Source organism: Arachis stenosperma, chromosome 1 (genome assembly GCF_014773155.1).
Source record: "Arachis stenosperma cultivar V10309 chromosome 1, arast.V10309.gnm1.PFL2, whole genome shotgun sequence".
NCBI classification, from domain to species: domain Eukaryota; kingdom Viridiplantae; phylum Streptophyta; class Magnoliopsida; order Fabales; family Fabaceae; genus Arachis; species Arachis stenosperma.
The window spans coordinates 18,733,093-18,757,015 of record NC_080377.1 but is presented as its reverse complement, the minus strand read 5'-3'; the positions used below and the strand labels follow the sequence as shown (position 1 = coordinate 18,757,015).

Below are 23,923 nucleotides of genomic sequence, written 5' to 3'. Positions count from 1 at the left end.
TAAGATAAGATAAGATTATCACCATCACCTATAAATAGAGGACCCAGGTCCCTCCAGGTATTCATTCATTCCACACACCTTATACCTCTTAGATCTATTCTGACTTGAGCGTCGGAGTGTCTTTGCAGGTACCTCCCCTCCGCTCCATCAGGGCCGTCCAGCATCCGATCCGACCCGCAGGTTCCCGATCCTCCTCTCAACCCGTATCAGAAGCATTCTGTACATTGGCGCCGTCTGTGGGGACCTGCAACAATCAGACCGGATGGAGGGCATCCTGGAGGATAACCCATCAAGCCAGGACGACTCCCAACCACGTCGTCCGATCTCAGAACACCATGAAGCCACAAACCAAGCAAAAATAGCAAGCACCGTCCACCACGCAAACGAGGACATCACGACGGACCCACAACATCCCGAGAAAGCCAGGGACAAAGCGGCACAAATCATCCAGGATCTCTGTCTCCGGGTCCAAGAACTTGAAGGCAAGCTAAACGACCGAGAAAAGCACAATAACGAGCATGGAAGCCAGGCAACTTACAGGTCAAGATACCACCACGGAAGGTCGCCAATCTGGCAGCACAATAGGAGAGATGGTCGCAGCACCTCACGCAACCGCCGACACGAGAAGTCACCTGAACGACGATACGACAAGAAACACCATCGCAGCGATTCTCGGGATGTAAACCGTCAGCATGATTCAGACGAAGACCGGAGATACCGAAGCACCAAACGCACGAGAAGCGACCATACCATAATGGGAGCTACGCCCTTCACGGAAGGAATCTTAAGAGCAAAACTCCCCAAAGGTTTCGACAAACCCACCGACATGAAGTACGACGGAACTAAAGACCCTCAAGAGCACCTAACGGCCTTTGAGGCCAGAATGAACTTAGAAGGAGCATCCGACGCAGTCCGATGCAGAGCCTTCCCAGTAACCCTTGCCGGGCCAGCGATCAAATGGTTCAACGCCCTCCCAAACGGATCCATAACTAGCTTCCACGACATCACAAGAAAATTCATGGCCCAGTTCACAACCCGAATCACCAAAGCCAAACACCCCATCAGCCTGTTAGGGGTCACACAAAGGCAAGAAGAATCCACAAGAAAATACCTCGACCGCTTCAACGACGAATGCCTAACGGTCGACGGACTCACGGACTCCGTTGCCAGCCTCTGCCTAACTAACGGACTCATGAACGAAGACTTCCGCAAACATCTCACCACCAAACCAGTGTGGACCATGCACGAAATCCAGAACGTCACCAAAGATTACATCAACGACGAGGAAGTCAGCCAGGTCGTCGCCGCCAACAAACGGCAGCACGCCGCCACCCAACACGGCAACCCGACTCCCCGTCATAACGCACCACCCAAAGAGAACCAACGAGACCACCTTAAAGTCACGACCCACAGACCACCAAGAATAGGAAAATTTTCCAACTACACTCCCCTAACAGCATCAATTACTGAGGTATACCACCAAATAGCAGATCGAGGCATCATCCCCAGAGCCCGACCACTCAAGGAAAGGACAGGAGGAAACAAAACCCTCTACTGCGACTATCACCGCGGATACGGCCACAAAACACAAGATTGTTACGATCTCAAAGACGCTCTTGAGCAAGCTATACGAGACGGCAAACTCCCCGAGTTCGTCAAAATCATCAGAGAACCAAGGCGCGCCGACAGAGACAAATCACCAGAAAGAGAAGGACGCAACCCAAGAACTCAAAAACCACCCAGGGAAAACACCGAAGAAGATCCGACCATCATAGTGAACGTCATCACGGGCAAAGACGTACCAAATAAATCAAAACTAACAATGAAAAAAGACCTCAAGATAATGGCCGTCAAAAACCACGACCCAGTAACCATTGCCGACAGCACGATAACCTTCTTACCCGAGGACTGCCAGCACGGCACCTCGGCAGGAGATGCCCCCTTCGTCATATCAGCCCGAATCGGAACAGGACTAGTAAGAAGAATACTCGTGGACACAGGTGCCGACTCCAACATCCTCTTCCGAGGAGCCTTCGACAAACTCGGGCTCCGCAACGAAAACCTCCAAACCCATCGCCACGGCGTCACGGGCCTCGGAGATAACTTCCTCAAACCAGACGGCTTGGTTACTCTCCCCATCACCATAGGAACAAGCAACCAGAGAAAGACGATCCTATCTGAATTCGTCGTCCTAAAAGACTCCACAGCCTATAACGTCATTCTCGGGAGAAAAACAATCAACGACTTCTCGGCAGTTATCTTCACCAAATACCTTCTCATGAAATTCAAAGCCGAAGACGGCACCATTGGAACCATTCACGGAGACCGAGAAATTGCAGCCGAATGCGACAACAATAGCTTAGCCCTAAGGAAAAAATCCCAAGACGCGGCCGGAATATTCCTTGCCGACCTAGACGCACGGCTTGACGGCCAACCTAGACCGGAACCAGAAGGGGACATGGAAAAACTACAAATAGGGCCAACCAAAGATGAATACACGTTCATCAACAAAAACCTCCCACACGACCTCAAAGAAGAACTCTCGCAACTTCTGAAACAAAACAGAGACCTATTCGCATTCACACCAGCCGATATGCCGGGAATAAGTCCCGACCTAATGTTTCACCACCTGGCAGTAGACCCCCTAGCCAAGCCTGTGGCGCAAAGAAGACGGAAAATGTCACCAGACCGAGCCGCCGAGGTCCAAAAACAAGTAAAAGCCCTACTCGAAGCAAACTTCATCCGAGAACTCCCCTACACGACCTGGCTAGCCAACGTCGTACTAGTTAAAAAGTCTAACGGGAAGTGGCGAATGTGCGTGGATTACACAGATCTCAACAAAGCATGCCCAAAAGACGCCTTCCCCCTACCAAACATCGACGGACTAGTAGATGCAGCATCCGGACACCGGTACCTCAGCTTCATGGACGCATATTCCGGCTACAACCAGATTCCGATGCACCGACCAGACGAAGAAAAGGCAGCATTCATCACCCCGGACGGAACCTACTGCTATAAAGTAATGCCCTTCGGCTTGAAAAACGCCGGAGCCACCTACCAGCGACTCGTTAACAAGATATTTCGCAACTTAACCGGAAACAAAATAGAAGTCTACATCGATGATATGCTCGCCAAAACGGAATCCGGTGAGCAACTAACCGACGATCTAAAGGTCATAATGAACACCTTGCGAAAGCACCAAATGCGACTCAACCCAACAAAGTGCGCTTTCGGAATGGAAGCAGGAAAATTCCTCGGATTCATGATCACACAACGTGGAGTTGAGGCAAACCCGGAGAAATGCCGTGCCGTTCTCGAGATGACAAGCCCAAAGAATCTCAAAGATATCCAAAAGCTCACCGGCCGACTAACCGCACTATCCCGGTTCCTCGGAGCCTCGGCACAGAAGGCAATCCCTTTTTTCAAACTCATGAAAAAAGGGACCCCGTTCAAATGGGAGAAAGAATGCGAAGAAGCTTTCCAACACTTCAAAAAGGTCCTAACAGAACCTCCAATCCTCGCAAAACCTCAAACAGGGGAAACACTATACTTGTACCTCTCCATAACGGAAGAAACAATCGCAGCAGCACTCGTCCGGGAAAACGAAAAAAAGGAACAAAAGCTCATTTACTTCATAAGCAAGGTGCTACAAGACACGGAAGCCCGTTATTCACGACTAGAAAAACTGGCTTTCGCACTCCTCTCGGCATCCCGACGACTACGACAGTACTTCCAGGCCCACCCCATAACGGTCCGAACCGACCAAACGGTCAAACAAGTATTACAAAAACCCGACCTAGCAGGAAGAATGCTAGCATGGTCCATCGAGTTATCCCAATTCCAGATCAAGTTCGAGCCCCGAAACGCCATCAAAGCACAAGCCTTGACCGACTTCATCGCCGAAATGACTCCGACCAAGCTAACACCCGAACCGTGGAAACTGCACGTCGATGGGTCATCAAACTCCACTCACGGAGGCGCCGGAATTATACTCGAAAACCAAAATGGGATCACAATTGAGCAATCAATAAGATATGACTTTCCAGTATCAAATAACCAAGCAGAATACGAGGCCCTTTTGGCAGGCCTAAACCTAGCCCGGGAAGTCGGCGCCAAGGTACTCGAAGTTAACACCGATTCCCAGGTGGTATGCTCCCAAATCAACGGGAGCTACCAGACCCGGGACCCCCTGCTCCAACAATACCTCAAGAAAGTAAGTGAAACAAAAGAAGGATTCGAAAACGTCTCCATACATCACGTCCCCAGGGAGCGAAACGCCAGGGCGGATCTACTTTCCAAGCTAGCCAGCACGAAGTCAGGACATGGCAACAGATCGCTAATACAGGAGGTCGTTAAGTCGCCTTCCGTATCAACGGAAATCAATGCACACCTAACATCCTCAAATCGAGAATCTTGGACATACCCGATCTTGCAATACCTCCGCGACGGAATCCTACCATCAGATCCAAAAGAAGAGAGGAAAATAAAAAGAGAAGCCGCTAACTACACCATCATAGCGGGACAGCTATACAAACGCGGAATCTCGCAGCCCCTACTCAAATGTGTAGAACCCGAGGACACGGAATACGTACTCCGCGAGATACACGAAGGCTGCTGCGGTCACCACGTCGGAGGAAAAACGCTAGCCCAAAAAATCATCAGAGCCGGCTATTTCTGGCCCACAATCATTCGAGATTCCATGCAACTCACAAAAAGCTGCGACAAATGCCAAAAGCATGCCAATATCCACCAAGCCGCCCCACACCAACTCAGCGTTATATCGGCTGAACGGCCATTCGGCAGTTGGGGAATCGACCTCGTCGGGCCCTTCCCCACGGCACCCGGCCAACTTAGATATCTCATCGTCGCCATAGATTACTACACCAAATGGATTGAAGCCGAACCCCTGGCCTCCATCACGGCGACCCAATGCCGGAAATTCGTCTGGCGACAGATCATTACCCGGTTCGGAATCCCCGAAGTCATCATCTCCGACAACGGAACCCAATTCACAGACAAAAAATTTAGAGACCTCTTAGAAGGATTGCACGTATCCCATCGCTTCAGCTCGGTAGAACATCCCCAAACAAACGGACAGGTGGAATCCGCCAACAAAGTTATCGTCAAAGGACTTAAGAAACGACTTGACGAAGCCAAGGGATTGTGGGCAGACGAGTTGGGATCAGTGCTATGGTCGTACCGAACAACACCCCAAACGAGCACGGGAGAAACGCCCTTCCGACTAACATACGGCGTGGAAGCAGTCATCCCGGTGGAAATCGGAGACCCCAGCCCCAGAAAAACGGTCGGGGGTAACGACGAAGAAGCAGAACGAGACCTCGTGGACGAAGAAAGAAGCATAGCTCACGTCAGAGAGTTAGCACTCAAACAAAGAATCAGCCTAAGGTACAATCACGGCGTCATCCGACGAGAATTTGTGGAAGGCGACCTCGTCCTACGACGAAACGATATCGGTCCCCCGACACCAGGAGAAGGAAAGCTCGCACCCAACTGGGAAGGACCATACAGAATCAAGACTGTAATCGGAAAAGGAGCATATAAACTCGAACGACTAGACGGCAGCGAAATACCGAGAACTTGGAACGCAGCCAACTTACGAAGATACTACACTTAAACAAATCACTCTTTATTTTTTCTCTCTTCCTTTCCTCTAAGTCACCCTTTAGCCTCTTTTATTTTTATTATCTTTTAGAAACTCGGGTACTCTTTCCCTCACGAAGGGTTTTAACGAGGCCCAAACTATTCAAATAAAATTTTACAAGTTATTTTTACTCCACCCCCATTACAAGTCACTACCATTCCCCAAAACACGGAATGAAGACACGACCACCACTGAAGGACTGATCACCCTTCAGGCCGAACACACGAATATCCAAAAAACCGACCAAACAAACGGTTACGACAAAAACAAACAAAAATGCAAGAAAAGCCGAACGGCCAAATAAACACCACAAGCGGATCATACAAAAGGCCCGGACGGCCGAAAATCCTATTGAACGATCCCCAAAAAGTCACGACCCTTGGCCAAAAACATTTAGAAACTTAACATATTCAAAAATAAAGTACGAAAAGAAACTACTCAAATATCTACAATCCGACCATCACGAACGGTCTTGAAAGCTCCCGTCACAGACACATCCACACCAGGGGCCAACACAACAAACTGCGCTTTCATCGTCTCCTCGGTAGCAGCAATGGCATCCCCGGCATCAGCCAACAAAGCCGCTTTCTCCTTCTTCAAAGCCTCAACCTCAGCCTTCAAGGTTTCCGACTCAACGAGGAGCAGGGCAGCTTGAGAACTCGCATCTGAAGATTTCTTCCGCTCCTCAGCCAATTGAGAAAGAAGCGAAGTCTCAAGGCCGGCAAGTCGGAGAATCTCCGCCCCGGCATCCTCCGACGACTTCTCCGCCTTCTCCTTTGCAACCTTGGCTGTCCCAAGCTCCTCCTTTAACTTGGTCACATCAGCCTGGGCCTGCCGAAGCTTCTTCTCCAACAAACCCACTTGGGCCATCACAGGCTCCGCCTTCCTAACAACCACAGCAGACCGGAGAAGGGCACGGTAAACCGACTGAGCCTGGCCAGCAATGTCACAACCATCAAAAAACGACTCTGTCCCGGGCATTAAATGCTGATCAATAAAGCTCGTAGCGTTGAAACGACGGTCCATCACGCTAGGAACCAAGCCCTCCTCCTCAAAAGTCTCACTACCCGGCTCCTCGGTTCTACTCCTCTTCCGAGAAGCCTCAGCAGCCGACACCACGACTACCTCAGGCGAGCCAGGAGGACCCTCAACACCAGCAGGTCCCCCCGAAGGAACTACCTCCTGAGGAATAGCCTGCGAATCCACGGCCGGGTTGGAGACAGGGGTCGAAGGAGACGAAGACCCTTCCTCCCGAACCAAAGCAGCCTTCAACCTCGCCAAGGTAGTTAGCCCGCCCGCCATCTCAACTGAAAGGAAAAACAAAGAAAAGTCAAAAAAAAAAAAATACACACCAATATATGTCCGACAAGCCTCGGGATCCCCCATAACGTCCCGAGGATTCAACGGACGCTCGCCAAACAAATGCCATAAAACGCTGGCGACATCCTTATCCTCCCGAGACAAATCGTCATAAGAAACTTTAGTCAGAACCGACGGCCCGGCACCAAAATTCCAGTAAGTCGGAAACCGGCGCTCGCCTTCCAAGGTAAGCCAAAACGGACGGTGCCCCTCAACGGGACGCACCTTAAAATACTCCCACTTAAACCCATGAAAGGAGTCCTCAAACAACCCGAAAATCCGACGGTGAGGCTGAGCCCGGAAAGACATATACCCTTTCTTATGCTTCCCCTCTTTAGTCGGAAGAGTGCACAAGAAAAGGAAAAGGAAAACAGGAACCGAAACCGGGAGATCAAGATACTGGCACACCAACTCAAAACACCGAACAGCTGCCCAACTGTTCGGATGAAGCTGAGACGGTGCCACGGAACACCGACTAAGTAGACCTTGAACAAACGGAGAGAAGGGAAACCGCACCCCGAGCCGAGTAAACATGGATTCGTAGACCCACATCCAGTCCGGCACGGTGGGAGAACGGAGGTTTAGATAGCAGACGCGCTCATCCGCATCAGGGAGCTCGAGTATATATCGCCCCTCCTCTTCACCGCCACCGCAGATTGCTCCCTGATCGCGGAGCCGTTGGAGATCACCCTCCGTCATCCGCGACGGAACGCCCCACACATCGCTGGTCACCCAACCATAGCGATTGGGAACGCCCCTGGAAGGGGGAATGGGGGCACCCACACCCTCATTTCTCCGACGCTGCATACCTAAAACAGGGAAGAGCACCACCATCAGCCCACCAACTCGACACAATTGCGAAAAACAAAAACCTAAGACACCACTACAAGTAAAACAGAAAATGGCGGTGCTCAGCCCCTTCCCCAAACTCAATACACCAAACACAGCAAACAAAAACAAAGGGAAGCAGGCAGAACAAAACATGGCAAAAACAGAAAAAGGCACAAACAAACGTAGTAGCAAAAAGAAGATACCAACCTGGTAATAGTAGAAGAAAACTCGAAAGAAATGCAGGGAAATGAGGAGAAGCAGAAGCAGCACCAGGAAAGCAAAAAGCAGTTTTCTCTCAGGAAATGAAGAAGTTCTCTCTCAAAAGAGAAAAACGGACGAGGGAAATAAAAACCAAAACGAAACGGTTTCGAAAAGACGAAAGGACGCACCTAACCCCCCACGCAATGAAAACTCTCGGGGGCAAAAAAGAGAAAACCCCCACCATAATAAATGCCCCCTCGGAAAAGCAAACTAATCAATTACGCCTCAAAAGACGCAACAGGCGCAGCAGACACGGAAAGGTCACGTCGAGACCAAAGTACGGTCAAGACGAATCTCTCACCAAACGAAATCAAGAAGCCGACCTTGTCGCCAAACGAATACTCGACCAGTACCAAAGACGCAGAAAGACGCTTCGAATTCTTAGCGACAAACCGACCTTACTCGCTCTCTCGCTACGGGGGCAACTGTTACGGATCCGGCCCACGGACCCCGGACCCACGACCAAGACCCGAACCCGGCTTACCGGGTCAACCCATCTCGTCTTTCTAGAAGGCCCCGAATCGGCCCTCTAGATCTTCTAACTAACTTTCGAATTCAAACATCTCCCTTATCTTAAGCAAATAAGATAAGATAAGATTATCACCATCACCTATAAATAGAGGACCCAGGTCCCTCCAGGTATTCATTCATTCCACACACCTTATACCTCTTAGATCTATTCTGACTTGAGCGTCGGAGTGTCTTTGCAGGTACCTCCCCTCCGCTCCATCAGGGCCGTCCAGCATCCGATCCGACCCGCAGGTTCCCGATCCTCCTCTCAACCCGTATCAGAAGCATTCTGTACATAATTCGACAATTTTAGTTAAACCGTGATTATTCCAGTTAAATCACTAAACTAATAGTTAGAGTGATTGAATAATCGGTTTGATTTTTTGAATTTTGCTTACACCAGCTTTAATCTCATTTAAAAATTAATGAAAATGGTTAGGAGCTAATATTTTTTAGGATTTATCTATCTTGTATTCTAAAAGCACATGTTAAATTTACAAATAAAAAAAAGTTTTTATTAAAAATATAAAAAATTTAAATTTTTAATGTATTCATTTTATATTTATTAAATAAAAAATTTAAATTTTTCACTAACGATGAACTTACCATATCTGCTAAATGTACATATTAACTAAATCTTATTTTTTATTGTTAATTAATATTTTGAATTAATACTTTACTTTTATACTATTAAAATTTAGAATTTAATGCATAATATTTAAGATTCAAAATTAATTGCTGACATGGGGTTGGTATTAATGTTTACTTGTCTTTTTGTTTTAAATTCCCTGACTTGGATGCGGGTTAGTTGGCATTTTGATTTGCCTAATATATGTTCCTTGCATACAGAGCAGTACTATGGGAGCTAATTTTAGTTACACTGGAATCAAAAATCTTAACCGTTCATTGGTTTGGTGCATCTTAGATCATCTCCATAATCTAATCTATTTCTTGAAGCTACCTTTTTTGGTCATCCTCCTTGAACAGCCATGGCTACCAACCAATTCTCCTTTCTAGTAGCTCTTAATTAGCACCTTTTTATATGTGGGAATTGGGAAGAGAATATGTATGTGAATTAAAGAAAAGCACAATGTATATACTTTGCGAGCCTTTTTTAATCTTTTAGGGAAAAATGGATGCGATCTAAATAAAAAATAATTAAAGCAGCTTTTACTATTAGGGAGCTTAAAAGTAAAAGCTGAATAAACTTTAGTCTAAATCATGTTGGCAAATTAAGTTTCATTCCCTCCATATTAAAATAATAAAGCAGGTGTTGACCTTTTGGATCTTGGATTTAATCAAATCTTAAAGGGGGTAATTTATTTATTCTATTAAAATTCATATCTTCTTAATGTTAAAATGAACTTATTTAGTTCACATAATATTTACAACAATTTTTTTATCCATTTTAACAAGTATATTTAGCAAAAATCGAATTCAAGATAATTTTAACAAATATATTCAATAAATCGAATTCCAAATTTAATCACATAAAAAAATATTCAGTTATATTTTGAAAAAGATAGTTTCTTATATTTTTTGTTCTTGTACAGATAAATTTCTAAGATATAATTCGTCTCTTGTACTATTATAATACGTTTTTTTTAATAGAGTGAGAATAATTCAGACATCAAAATTAACGGCCAGTGATACTTACAAAAGACACCTTCTTTGTCATAATTCTTTATTTAAATATTAGGTCAATAAAGCTGCCACCAAATATTTAAAAAAAAAACGCAAAACAGGGAAGCTAATAAAGAATATGATGACAATGTTGTTATAATGCAATCCCATGTGTGGTCTGAAAAATGTGAATGCCCTACCTATAATTCCTCAAGTGTGAAACAGATATACTGCAAGATCAAAACTGTTTCCCAGAATTTGTATTGGTGCCACGTTACTACTAATCTTAGGCAAATCTATAGCATATGTCTATGTTTCATAAACTAACACTAAATTATGTGAACAGATAGGTGGTGATTCGTTTGGTTTTTGTCCTCCGTCAAAACACAAAAAGGACAAATCTTTGCACAGAAATCGTTGTACAAAATAATTGTTTTGGGCAAATCCTCATCACTGTTACGGACTATAATTTCATGGATAATTAAGGAAAAACAAAACTGTATGTCACGCTGATTAGTGAGCATATTTAACATTATTGATTATTGATTTGTATTATGTGTTGTCAGCATTGCTAATCAATGGGACCGTGCTTTCTCGCGGTAATGAAATTCAATGGGGTTGTTCCTTAATACTATTATTACTATATAAGTAATAAGGACATATATAGCAATATAATACTTACACCCGTTATTATTATTGGTGACCCGCCACTCCGCCAGTCAAATTGAAAATGGTGGCCATTTAATTGAGACCATGTTTTATATTTATGTTTTGTCTATCTATTTTTTTTTTTTTTTTTGTATCCCTTTCCGTTCATTCAATTAAAGATTTCACATAATAATAATAATAATAATAATAATAATAATAATAATAATAATAATAATAAATCTTAGGAGCCAGTTATTGTTACCAACTTTGATCAGCATTTAGGTAATACAAGTGTTAAATTATTTTTAATATTAATTTATGTATGTAAGTTTTAGTAAATATAAGTATAAATTGTGTTGATTTATATGTGTAAATTTAAATAAATATAAATATAAAATATGTTGTAAATTTTTATAAATATAAATACAAATTATTATTAATTAAGTGATGATCTAATATAATATTTACTGACTAATAAAAAACAGAAATAATAATGACGTTGTGACGGGGTAATAGCATCGTGTTTTGGGACCCTCTTCAATAATGGTATAGTCTACTACACTATATGTTTTTGCTAATTCCATTCATAAATTATTATTTATTAAGAAAGAAAAAGATACAGTAGCTAGTGATGCTGATCTTCCTTCCGCTTGTGTGTGAACCAATCTCGAAGGTAAAAATATCAAACTAAGGTTATTTAACAAAATAAATTATTGGTCATGAAGTCTCATGCATGATATATTAACTATAAGATGTTAAATTTAGATGTCAAAATATAGATGTTAAATTTTTTTATTATTCTTGTACTGTGAGATCTATACAAGATGAATGATTAAGATTTTAATGTTATATTTCACAAAAACCACAAATTTTAGAATAATTATTGGTATAAAAAGACTCATAATTAAACATTATTATTTAACTAATAACTAAAGCATATTCATCACCTTCATATTTTATGGCTCACATTATAAGCCATAGGTAGATTTTTCATTTATACTTAATCTTGGGTCCAGCAAGAGTAAAGCACACACAAAAAAAAATACGAAAAACAAATGGCAATTGCCAGCGATGACTCCATTAGAAAGTCGTACCGTTTTCAATTTATCCACAATAAAGTATCAAAGTTCTTTTTGATATTACAACCTAAGAGATCGATAGTAGTAATTAAAATAATTAATTAATTAGATACAGGGATTTGATCATTCGAGGATTTTTGAAGTCAATCACTCCCAAACACCAAAAGAGTTAACACGAATCTCACAACTCTACATGCATGTCTACTAGTGAAAAAGATGCTATTCCCCGTTACTCCACCATTAGAGAGTCCTAGTCCTACTAGGAACTAGGGAGAAAGAGAATACAACGTAACAACCGCTACATTGAGCAGCAATTAATTAATTAAGAATAAAATATATTTTTTATTTTTAATATTTTTAAATTAGTTTAATTATTATTAATTTTTATAATTTTACTAATTTTAATTAATTTTTTATGTTTTTTAATTAAAATTTTATATTATTTTTTATTTTATAATTAAATTTTTTTCATATAAAAAATATTAAAATTAACAAAAATATTTAGATACTACATCACTCAGGTCTGTTAATGATTTAGACGTGGTTAACGACTAGGAATATTTTTTATCAAATTCAAAAACGATTGGAATAAAATTAAATGAAACTAAAATGTTAGAGATATTTAAAAAAATATTAAAAATAAAAAACATACTTTATAACCATTAATTAATTAACAATTTTGAGCTCAACCATAACTTATGTCAGCGTACACGGGAGTGAATTTTTTTTAGTAAAAAAAAAAAATTGGATAGTATCCAATATAAAATCTTATTTTTTATTATTTTTTTTATTTAATTTTAGCCTTACTTATAAAATTAAAGATGCGAGATCACACTTTATTTTTTTAAATATTAAAAAAATAGAGAAGATCCATTTCTCAATGTACACATACCATACCGGGAGAGAGGAAGAGATCACTAATAAAGAGCATATTTGCAAGAGAGGTTTGGTTTTTTTGTAGAGCTGTTTGTTTATCGTACAACCTCCCATTTTTTTAAGAATCTTGTTATGATATGTTTTAAAAAAACAATTAAAAATTAAAAAATTAATAATAATATTATTTATATATTAAAATTAATTATCAAATTAGTTATCAGTATAAAAAATATGTTAAAATACAAAAATAAAATAATATTAAAAATAAATTAAACAACGTATATATTTATATAAACTGATTTAGTAATTTATTTTTAATGTGCATAATATATATGCAACAACGCTACATGATAAGCAAAATTTAGCATTTTAGATTAGCATTATTTGACCAATAATAATTTGCACCCATATTTACAAGAATTTGCACATAAAAAACACATAATTTATATTTATATTTATTAGAATTTGTACATATGACTGATATGAGTTAATACAATTTATACCAATATTTATTAGAATAAAAATTAGAGGTAACTACCAAATAAATACCCAAAAGATTGCCGACAAAAATGACTCTAAAAAATGTTAACGACAAAATAACTCTTAAAAAATTATAAAATTTGACAAAAATAACTAGATGTCAATTTCTCTTATTTTCGTTAACAGTGGTGTGGTGGCAAACAAAAAGGGTAACATGACAAACTCTTCCCTATTCTTCACTACCAATAATTTTCTCTTTCTTCTTCGTTCTCCTTCGTATCTCTCATTCTCTCTATAACACCCACTATAATTTTTCATAAACACAAAATAATTTTTTAATTTTCAAAATTATATCAATGAACACAAACACAAAAATAATAAAATTCAAATTTAAATTTAATCATGTTTAGAATCTTAATATCAAAATCACAATATCCTTTAAAAAAATTTGAAAAATAAAACAAAAAGAGAAAAATCACAACATCCATTAACAAAAAATCATAAAATAGAACAAAACAAATTAAAAAAAGAAAATAAATAATAGAGAAGAACGAAAAAATATAACACATAGAGGAGGAAAAGAAAAATAAGGAGAAAAAGGCGAAAGGAGGAGGTGACGATAAAGGAAGATGGTGCTGCTGACGAGAGAGAGAGAGGGGGGAGAGAGAGAGAGAGAGAGAGAGAGAGAGAGAGATGGAAGATGATGTTGGCGTTAGCGGAAGAAACCATCGTCGCTGAAAACGAGAATCATGGAGGCAGAAGATGTAGCTCCTCCATTGCCATCACAATTTTGTTCAGTTTTGCTTGTCGTTGTCCACTGGTGCTGCTGTCGTCTCAATTTTGCTCAACAAACGCTCCTTCCTCTTCTTTACGCCTTTTTCTTGTCGCTGAAAAAAGTTGTTGAAAAGAAGGGTATGTAGCGCAAAAAATGCAGAAAAACGAGGAGGTTGCTGACAAGCATTGAGATAATCACATAAGACACGTTATTTTTCAAATCTTTGTAAAATTTTGAATTGTGAGAAAAATTGAATATGAATAAATTGTGAAGGAATAGATTTAAGTTTGAGATATATAAAAATGAAAGAGAGGTGATCAAGATTATTAGAAATTAGAATTTCTTTAATTTTAAAATAATTAATAATATCGCACCATTTTTTAATTTATCATGTCACTTTTTTCATTTGTCACTTTAGCATTTTTTGTTAATAGAAATGAGAGAGATTGACATTCGGTTATTGTTGCTCAAATTTTAAAATTTAAAGGACAATTTACTATAATAAATAATATGGAACCAAATTTACGAAAATGTATAAAATGAAAAATGGATACCAAAATGTATTTTTTCTATAATCTATGTAAACCGCGACAAGAGTCTCGCGGTTTACCAATACACGTAATTCTTTATAGGGGTGTCGCGGATTACGTGCTAGACGAAATAAGCATAAACCGCGACAGAGGTGTCGCGGTTTACGTGTGGATGTATAATGTGCATAAATCGCAACAGGAGTGTAGTGATTTATGCGTTAGTGAGCAATTTGCATAAACATAAAATGAAGTATATGTATGGCTAACAAAAAAAAATACATAACACACACCTAATTCAATGGAAATAAACGAAGTACAAACACATATAATACAAAAGTACATGACAAACTGACATACATAGGTATCATCAATGAAAACATAAAATAGTAAGCTACGGCTCTCGCCTGTCCTCATCTTCTTGGTGAGAGTCATGTCCAAATGCGCCTAGGAGATGCGACCCTGTACCACATCGAGCGATTTGTCTCACTCTGGCTAGCCTCTCAATGAAAATGCTGACTAAGGGCTTGTCCAACCAGAACCACCTGGCGTTGAGTCACCAGGTGGTACAAACCGATCCTCTCCAAATAGGGTACGATTCTGTCATGCAGAGGTATGTTCTACTGTCTCCAGACACTATAAATACACCTAGTCGGTTGGAGCATGTGATAGAAGAAACCAAACATATAAAAAAATCAACACTAATTTAAAGTAATCTAACACAAAAAATACAATATTAAAATTTAAACAGGTAACATACAGTTCCTATTTTCTAATCATGAAATTCAATGAAAGGCATAAACGATTTTTTACCTTAATCTAAATTAATTAAATACTACATTTTATTATTTAAAATAATAATTTAAATCTAAATTTAAATACCTAAATTACAGTCATATGAAAAATATTATGTAAAATACATTAACTAAAAATAACCAAACTAACCTCTTCGTTTATGCTTCCAGCAACGTGCACAACGCCGTTGAGCCTGTACTGCGTGCCTCCACCATAGTTTCGATTCCGATTTCTACTCAACCAACCCACACTTTTCTCTTTTTCTCTCTCTCTAGAAAACCTCTCTTTCTCTCTCTAAAAAACTTTATCTCCAGCACAAATGTAATCCATGAGACCCCTTCAGCGTATTTATACTAACGCATAAATCGCTACACCCCTGTCATGATTTATGCACATTATACATCCAAACGTAAACTGCGACACCCTAGTCGCGATTTATGCTTATTTTGCCTACACGTAATCCGCGACACCCCTATAACAGATTACGTATATTGGTAAACTGCGAGATTCCTGTTGGAATTTACATAGATTATGAAAAAAATGTATTTTGGTATCCGTTATCTATTTTATATATTCTGGTAAATTTGGTTCCCATATTATTTATTATAGTAAATTGCCCAAATTTAAACTTATTTTATGGTTAACATCATTTAAGATTTTTTTTATCTACTCTTGAATCTTTCAAATATTGATTTAATAATTAGGGTAAAAAATAAGAATAAGCCATGGGGAGAAAGAATTTTTGTGAATCAGCCAAAACAAAATTCGTTTCACCAATCAACCAATGGATAAATATATGTAGTTTGAATCACACTGTTTCGAACCTGGATTGAATGTAATTCGAATTGAGGCAATTCGAATTACTATGAAGCCTGATTTAAGCATAAAATCGAATTGGGTCAATTCGAATTACTCCATTTGTAATTCGAATCAAGCTGATTCGAACTTCTCTCATGCACGCCATGCAACGTAATTCGAATTGGCTTAATTCGAATTACTCAAATTGTAATTCGAACCAGGATGGTTCGAACTATAAAGGAGCAGAGTTGTATATATATGTTGTGGACATGAGTTGCTCTCATTAGAGGAGTAGAATGGCTAGTTAGGAGAGTTTTGTGGTGTTGGTTCACCACAAAGGATCAATTAAGAGGAAGACACGTTCCGGTGTGAAGTTCACTGATAAGGATCCTCTCTGTATTATCGTGAGGCCTACGGTAAGGTACGATGACCTTGTTAACACTGTGCTGATGAAACTGGGTATGGATGGTGTGAAACGGGTTAAGAAATTCTTCTATCGCATTCCGATCACGGTGCTCCAAGACATCGTGAAGTATGATTGTTTCATGATCGGGAGTGATGAGGACTTGTAGGTCATGTTTCAATGTCGCCGTCAGTTTTTGGAAGTGAGGACACCAGAGCTGTTGGCAAAGTTGGTTGATGTGGTATCGAGCTCGGGGGGTTCGAACCGGAATACCACCACTTTAGCCACGGTAGCCGGTTCTAGCTCCAAATTTGCCGTTGCTTCTACCTCCATCCCTGCGTACGAGCCACCTGTCCAGCCTGTCGCCTCCCCTTCCTTCGCTGCTGATCTCAACAGCAGTGTAGGCGATGAGGTTAGAACAAAGGAATTTCGGCCGACCTCTTTATAGTGTGCTGCACCAGGTGGGGTTGGAGAGCAATTTTCGGATGATCCAGATGACGATGATGTCGAGCCAGATATGATTGCTGATGACAGTGGCGATGATATCGGAGCGAGTGATCCTGCTGGGACGGGAGGTGGTTCTAGCTCTGGCACACAGCAGTACCCTCCACATTTTTCATCCTTGGACTTAGATGCCATGAGGCAGGAGGGGGTTCCGGGGCAGCCTGCTGGGTTTGGCACTAGGGATGCAGAAGGGTCTCCAGGTCTGACAGAGTTCCAGGTTGGTCAGCAATTTCAGGACAAAGATGAGGCCCTGTTAAGTGTGAAGACTTACAGCATCCACCGAGGGGTACAATACAAGGTAGTGGAGTCTGACTATCGCCGGTATGTGGGCAAGTGTTCTGAGTTCGGGAATGGGTGCACATAGTTGATTCGGCTGAGTCTCCGGCAGCGCAAGGGCATTTGGGAGGTCAAACGGTACAATGGACCTCATACGTATCTGGACACCTCCATCTCTAGTGACCACAGGAGTTTGGATTATCATGTGATATCGGCATTCGTTATGCCAATGGTTAGGGCTGATGCATCTGTCAGCATCAATGTGCTCCTAAATGCCACGGCCGCACACTTTGGGTTTAGGCCGATGTACAGGAGGGTCTGGCTGGCGAAGCAGAAGGCTGTTGCCCTCATCTATGGTGACTGGGATGAGTCGTACAACGAGCTCCCTAGGTGGGTGTTAGGAGTCCAGTTGACGATGCCTGGTACTGTTGCAGTCCTTAGGACGAGCCCTGTTTGAGTTGGTGGACAGCTGGACGAGTCTCGAGCTTATTTTCACAGATTGTTTTGGACGTTTCCACCGTGTATCGAGGCATTCCGTCATTGCAAGCCGCTGGTTAGTATTGACGGCACCCATCTGTATGGAAAGTATGGGGGAACGTTGCTTGTGGCTATTGCACAGGACGGGAACTCCAACATACTCCCTATTGCATTCGCACTAGTGGAGGTGAGAATGCTGAGTCCTGGTCCTTCTTTCTCTCCCACCTGCGTCAGCACGTGACACCGCAGCCGGGTCTGCTGGTTATATCAGACAGGCATAACGGCATCAAGGCCGCGCTTGAGGTTCCCAACAGAGGTTGGTTACCTCCAGCTGCATACCGGGCATTCTGCATTCGACATGTAGCGGCAAATTTTGCCCTAACCTTCAAGGGCAAAGATGCAAGGAGGCTTCTTGTCAATGTGGCGTACGCAAAGACCGAGGTAGAGTTCGATTACTTGTTTGATATTCTGCGGTCTGAAGACCCGGCGATGTGTGACTGGGCGAACCGGATTGAGTATTCCTTGTGGACACAGCATTGTGATGAGGGGTGGAGATTCGAACACATGACGACGAATATCTCTGAGTGTGTGAACTCAATTCTGAAGGGTGTCAGAAACCTCCCTGTGTGCTCGCTAGTGAAGGCAACATACGGAAGGCTGGCCGAACTATTTGTTCGCAAGGGGAGAGAGGCTGAGGCCCAGCTCGGAATCGGACAACAATTCAGTCAGCACTTGGTGACTTGTATCGAGGCCAACTTGAAGACGGCGAGGTGCTTCACAGTGACTTTGTACGACAGGGATAACTCGGAGTTCACCGTCGCAGAGACGACTCTGACTGGTTCTTTCTCACTGGGTAGTTACAGAGTCTCGCTTGCATCTCAGACATGTGACTACGGATACTTCCAGGCACTTCATTTCCCGTGTCCGCACGCACTGGCATGCTGTGCCTACTCACGGCTTACATGGCAGCCTTACGTCCACCAGGTGTATCGTCTTAGTTCGGTGTTCAGTGTGTATCGGATGGGATTCACACCTCCCATTCCGGAGGATTTCTGGCCACCATATGACGGGCCGACTGTAATCCCGGACCCTAACAAGAGGCGTGTGAGAGAGGGTCGTCCGAGGTCCACTAGGATACGGACCAACATGGACGAGGCAGATCCGAACCGGCCAAAGAGATGTGGCCTCTGTCGGCAACCCGGACACCCACGTCGGAGTTGCCCGCAGGTCGGAGGGCCAGAGCATACAGGGGGGACATGAGTAGGTGTATTGTTAGCTTTGGTACTTTGTTTATTTCACTTTAGTGTTTAGATTCCACTGTTATAGGTTTTCTTACTTGTTGTTGTTAACTGATAGAGTTTGTTAATGTTAATGTGATGTACTGTGCATCGGATCTTACTTAATGAATATGTTCCGTTTCCGGAGTTTTGTACGAAATGTCTGTTGAATTCACAACGCAATAAATAAATCTACAAATTAAACTAATACATGATACGAAAAATATGCTAGTAACTGGAATTTCATAAACTTTGAACAACCATTTTCAAATTAGAATATCATGATTTGTCCACAACATATATATACAACTCTGCTCCTTTATAGTTCGAACCAGCCTGGTTCGAATTACAATTTGAGTAATTCGAATTAAGCTAATTCGAATTAAGCTAATTCGAATTACGTTATATGGCATGCATGAGAGGAGTTCGAATAAGCTTGATTCGAATTACAAATGGAGTAATTCGAATTGGCCCAATTTGATTTATGCTTAGTTTAGATTTCATAGTAATTCAAATTGCCTCAATTCGAATTACATTCAATCCAAGTTCGAAACAGTGTAATTCGAACTACATATATTTGTACATTGGTTAATTGGTAAAACGGATTTTGTTTTGGCTGATTCAGGTAAATTCTTTCTCCCCATAGCTTATTCTTGTTTTTTACCCCTAATAATTACTTCTAAAATTTATTTATTGACTAACAAATTGATATTTGTACTAATTAAATTTCGACTAAAATTATTAAAAACTGATGAAGTCTAAGATTTCCATGTTTGAAAATTTATTATTATAATGTACTCTCAAAATATTTCTTTAAAACCCAGTAAAATTAAATGTTTTATTTTATTTATTTTTTAATAATTAAATTATTTTCTTAATTCTTTTCTTTTTCCCCATTTCACATGGCCCTCTGTCCCCATGGCAATAAATACCCGCAACATCTTACCGTCCATTCTCTCTCCGTTCTCACTTGGAGAAGAAATGTGGCAGAATCATCATCATCATCTTCCTCTTCACTCTGTAAAAAAACCATGAGCAACCATCGCCACAAAACTCTTCCTCTTTCTCTCACTTCACGGTGGTTGAAAAACGTCATTGCATTCCTTCTCCTCGTTACCGTTAAACAATGTTATGCCCTCACTAGAGACGGCGTCCTCTTACTCTCTTTCAAGTACGCCGTTCTAAACGACCCTCTCTCCGTTCTTGCCACCTGGAACTACAGCGACGCCACTCCATGTTCTTGGAACGGCGTTACGTGCTCCAGCGTTTCCGGTAACGGTTTCCAGAACAGAGTAACGGCTTTGTCACTTCCCAATTCTCAGCTTGTGGGTTCAATCTCTTCCGATCTAGGCTCCATAGAGCATCTTCAAATTCTTGACCTCTCCAACAACTCACTCAATGGCTCCATCCCCGCTTCGCTATTCCAAGCGTCCGAGCTTCGGTCGCTGAACCTCTCTAATAACCTCATTAACGGTGTGCTTCCAGGTTCGGTGGTGCAGCTTCGGAATCTCCGGTTTCTCAACGTATCAGACAATTACTTGGCGGGAAAAATCCCTGATAATTTGTCAAACATGCAGAACCTAACCGTGTGTTCTTTGAAGAGCAATTACTTCACTGGCTTTCTCCCCAGCGGGTTAAGTACCGTGCAGTTTCTGGATATTTCGAGTAACCTGCTGAACGGGACTCTGCCACTGGGATTTGGTGGTGACCAAGTTCATTACTTGAACATCTCATACAACAGGTTTACTGGAAGTATACCGGTTCAGTTTGCTGAGAAAATCCCGCGAAACGCAACTGTTGACTTGTCGTTTAACAATCTCACTGGCGAGATTCCGGACTCACCTGTTCTTTTGAGTCAGAAAACGACGTCGTTTTCAGGGAACCCTGATCTGTGTGGGGAACCTACGAAAAATCCGTGTCCAATTCCTTCTTCGCCATCGTCGGAGCCGAGAGCTTCCTCTCCTACTTCTCCGCCGGCGATAGCTGCGATTCCGAAGACGTTCGGTGATTCTCATCCGCTGGCGCCAGCTGGCGACGGTTCAGGTTCAAATAACGAGAAACAGAGCGGTGGTCTAAGGAGAGGAACGATTATAGGAATCGCGGTGGGTGACGTCGTCGGCATTGGCATCTTAGCTATGATTTTCATCTACGTTTATCGGTTGAAGAGGAAGAGAGAAGTGGAGAGTGCGATCAAGGACGAAGCTTCTTTTGCGAGGAGCGAAACGTCGTCGTCATCGGAGTCGAGAGGGTTCACAAGGTGGTCCTGCTTACGGAAGAGAGTAGAGGAGGAAAAAGAATCAGATAGCACGTGCTCTTCAGACAGCGACGTGGAAGTAGCACGTGACGGATACAACTACAACCAACACCAGAATGGTCGTCAGGAGAATTCGAAGCAGCGCGAAGGGTCAGGGCAGCAGAACAAGACGGGGACTTTGGTGACTGTTGATGGCGATAAGGAGCTTGAAGTTGAGACGCTTCTCAAGGCTTCAGCGTACATATTGGGCGCCACTGGTTCAAGCATAATGTACAAGGCGGTGCTTGAAGATGGAACTTCCTTGGCGGTTCGTAGAATCGGTGAGAATGGCGTTGAGAGGTTCAAGGACTTTGAGAACCAGGTTCGGGTCATAGCTAAATTGGTTCACCCAAATTTGGTTCGTATTCGTGGGTTCTATTGGGGACACGAGGAGAAGCTCATCATTTATGACTTCGTTCCAAATGGTAGCCTCGCTAATGTTCGTTACAGTAAGTACTTGCATTCTTCGTTCTTTACTCTCCATTTCTTCAAGCTTCACTTACTCCTGTGTATGTTAGTATTATAACGTGTAGTTTGGCTAAAATGCGCCCTGATTCCACATAATGACGTTGACGGTGGAGTAGGTGCAACTGAACCCTTTTACTTTAATGCATAAATAGTCAACCCTGTCGTCGGGAAAGTAGTGCTACTGCTAATAACGATCGTTCTATGGCTTTCTTGACAGCGATGCGCGCAGCCCATAATTGGAAACAATTTAATATGCGCATTGTTTCTTTGCTCTTGTCAGCCTTCTTTCAAAATCTCAAGTTTAACTGAATATGTTATTAGTAATATCAATATGAATATCGCTGGTTTTAGTGTCTCTGCTCTGCACCAAAACAATCTTGCTTATTTCTGGAATTCTTGTGTTTAAATAGCCAGTAATTCTTTAAAAAAAGTAATTAAGGCACCGACTTTGCTCAATGAATGTGGCACCACGCTGTAAAGTAACTTACTTTGTTCGCTTGTAATGTCAGGGAAAGTGGGCTCCTCTCCAAGCCATTTACCATGGGAACTTCGGCTCAAGATAGCGAAAGGGGTAGCACGTGGGCTAGCTTACCTCCACGAGAAGAAGCACGTGCATGCGAATCTGAAGCCCAGCAATATTCTATTGGGCAGCGACATGGAGCCCAAGATTGGAGACTTTGGGCTCGAGAGGATTGTGACGGGTGATACTAGCTACAAAGCTGGAGGATCGGCACGTATTTTTGGGAGCAAGAGATCCACGGCATCACGTGACAGCTTTCAAGACATAACACTTGGGCCTAGCCCAAGTCCAAGCCCAAGTTCGATTAGTGGGGTATCTCCTTACCATGCTCCTGAGTCGCTCAGGAACCTTAAGCCTCATCCAAAGTGGGACGTGTACTCTTTTGGGGTCATTTTTCTTGAACTCTTATCAGGGAAGATTGTTGTCTTGGATGATATTGGCCAAGGGACTGGGCTTTTAGCTGAGGACAAGAATCGGGCTTTGCGGATGGCTGATGCTGCTATAAGACCTGAGATGGAGGGTAAGGAAGAGGCCTTGTTGGCTAGCTTCAAGTTAGGTTACAGTTGCGTGTCTAGTGTTCCGCAAAAAAGGCCACCGATGAAAGAGGTGTTACAAGTTCTTGAAAAGATACCATCGTCATCAACTTCTTCTTCTTCTTCCTCATTTTTTTACAGCCACTAAACCAGGATTTGCCACACTGGATTTGTAGAAAAAGATAAAAATTGTAGTTATGATTGACTAAAATAGGTTTTTGTGTTTTGTATTTGATGTGCGTTGTAATTGTTCCAAAGTCCATTGACTAATATATCTCTGTTGCTTGCACTAATTCATTTTCTAATTTTTCCAGGAGCAAGCAAGTTCTCTCTTGTTCCCTTTTTCTTTGCTATTCAAAACATTTTATTATTATGATTATTATTATTATTATTATTAGAAAAAGAAAAAAAAATACATCAAAGATCACATGGTGAATAAAATTATACATCAATAATTTAAAGGTCATTTTTAGCCAACCATATCATAAATAAAGGGTTAGTAACCCTTTATAACATGTAAATTGTTATTAGTATAGAAGTTCTATAAAGGTTGCTTACGGGAGAAGGAAAATGCAAGAGAGATGAACAAAAAGATTAGAGAACAAAAAACAGAATCTGAATTAGAGAGAATATTTTAGTTACACGTTATAATGACTACAATTTTTGTCAAAAATAGAATTAAACTAACTCTCTGGAATCTAAGCTTCACTCCGTATATATACAACTAGAATTAGACTTATATAACCTAACTGATGTTGCCAAATTTGTTACAACAGTCTAATTGATTTTTGACAGAATCTTAAACTGCACCACTATCTTCGGTCTTTATATCCCCCTCAAGCTCAAGTTAGACCTCGGGACAACTCTGAGCTTGAGCTTAAGCTTTTCAAAGATTGCGGTTGATAAAGGCTTCGTTAAAATATGAGTAATTTGTTCTATCCCCGGTAT

General features: G+C 41.6%; 2 protein-coding genes across 2 annotated transcripts; both read left to right on the top strand.

The window, feature by feature from the left end:
• Positions 1 to 262: 262 nt before the first annotated feature.
• Positions 263 to 5,635, top strand: LOC130976287 (uncharacterized). The gene is made up of 2 exons (XM_057901112.1): positions 263 to 2,814; positions 2,920 to 5,635. Exons 1-2 carry the CDS (start codon positions 263 to 265, stop codon positions 5,633 to 5,635), a joined length of 5,268 nt encoding a protein of 1,755 aa, XP_057757095.1.
• Positions 5,636 to 20,134: 14,499 nt separating this feature from the next.
• Positions 20,135 to 23,280, top strand: LOC130942697 (probable LRR receptor-like serine/threonine-protein kinase At4g37250). The gene is made up of 2 exons (XM_057871027.1): positions 20,135 to 21,903; positions 22,432 to 23,280. The coding sequence occupies exons 1-2, from the start codon at positions 20,193 to 20,195 to the stop codon at positions 23,121 to 23,123; spliced, it is 2,403 nt and encodes an 800-aa protein (XP_057727010.1). The 5' UTR covers positions 20,135 to 20,192; the 3' UTR covers positions 23,124 to 23,280.
• Positions 23,281 to 23,923: the final 643 nt, after the last annotated feature.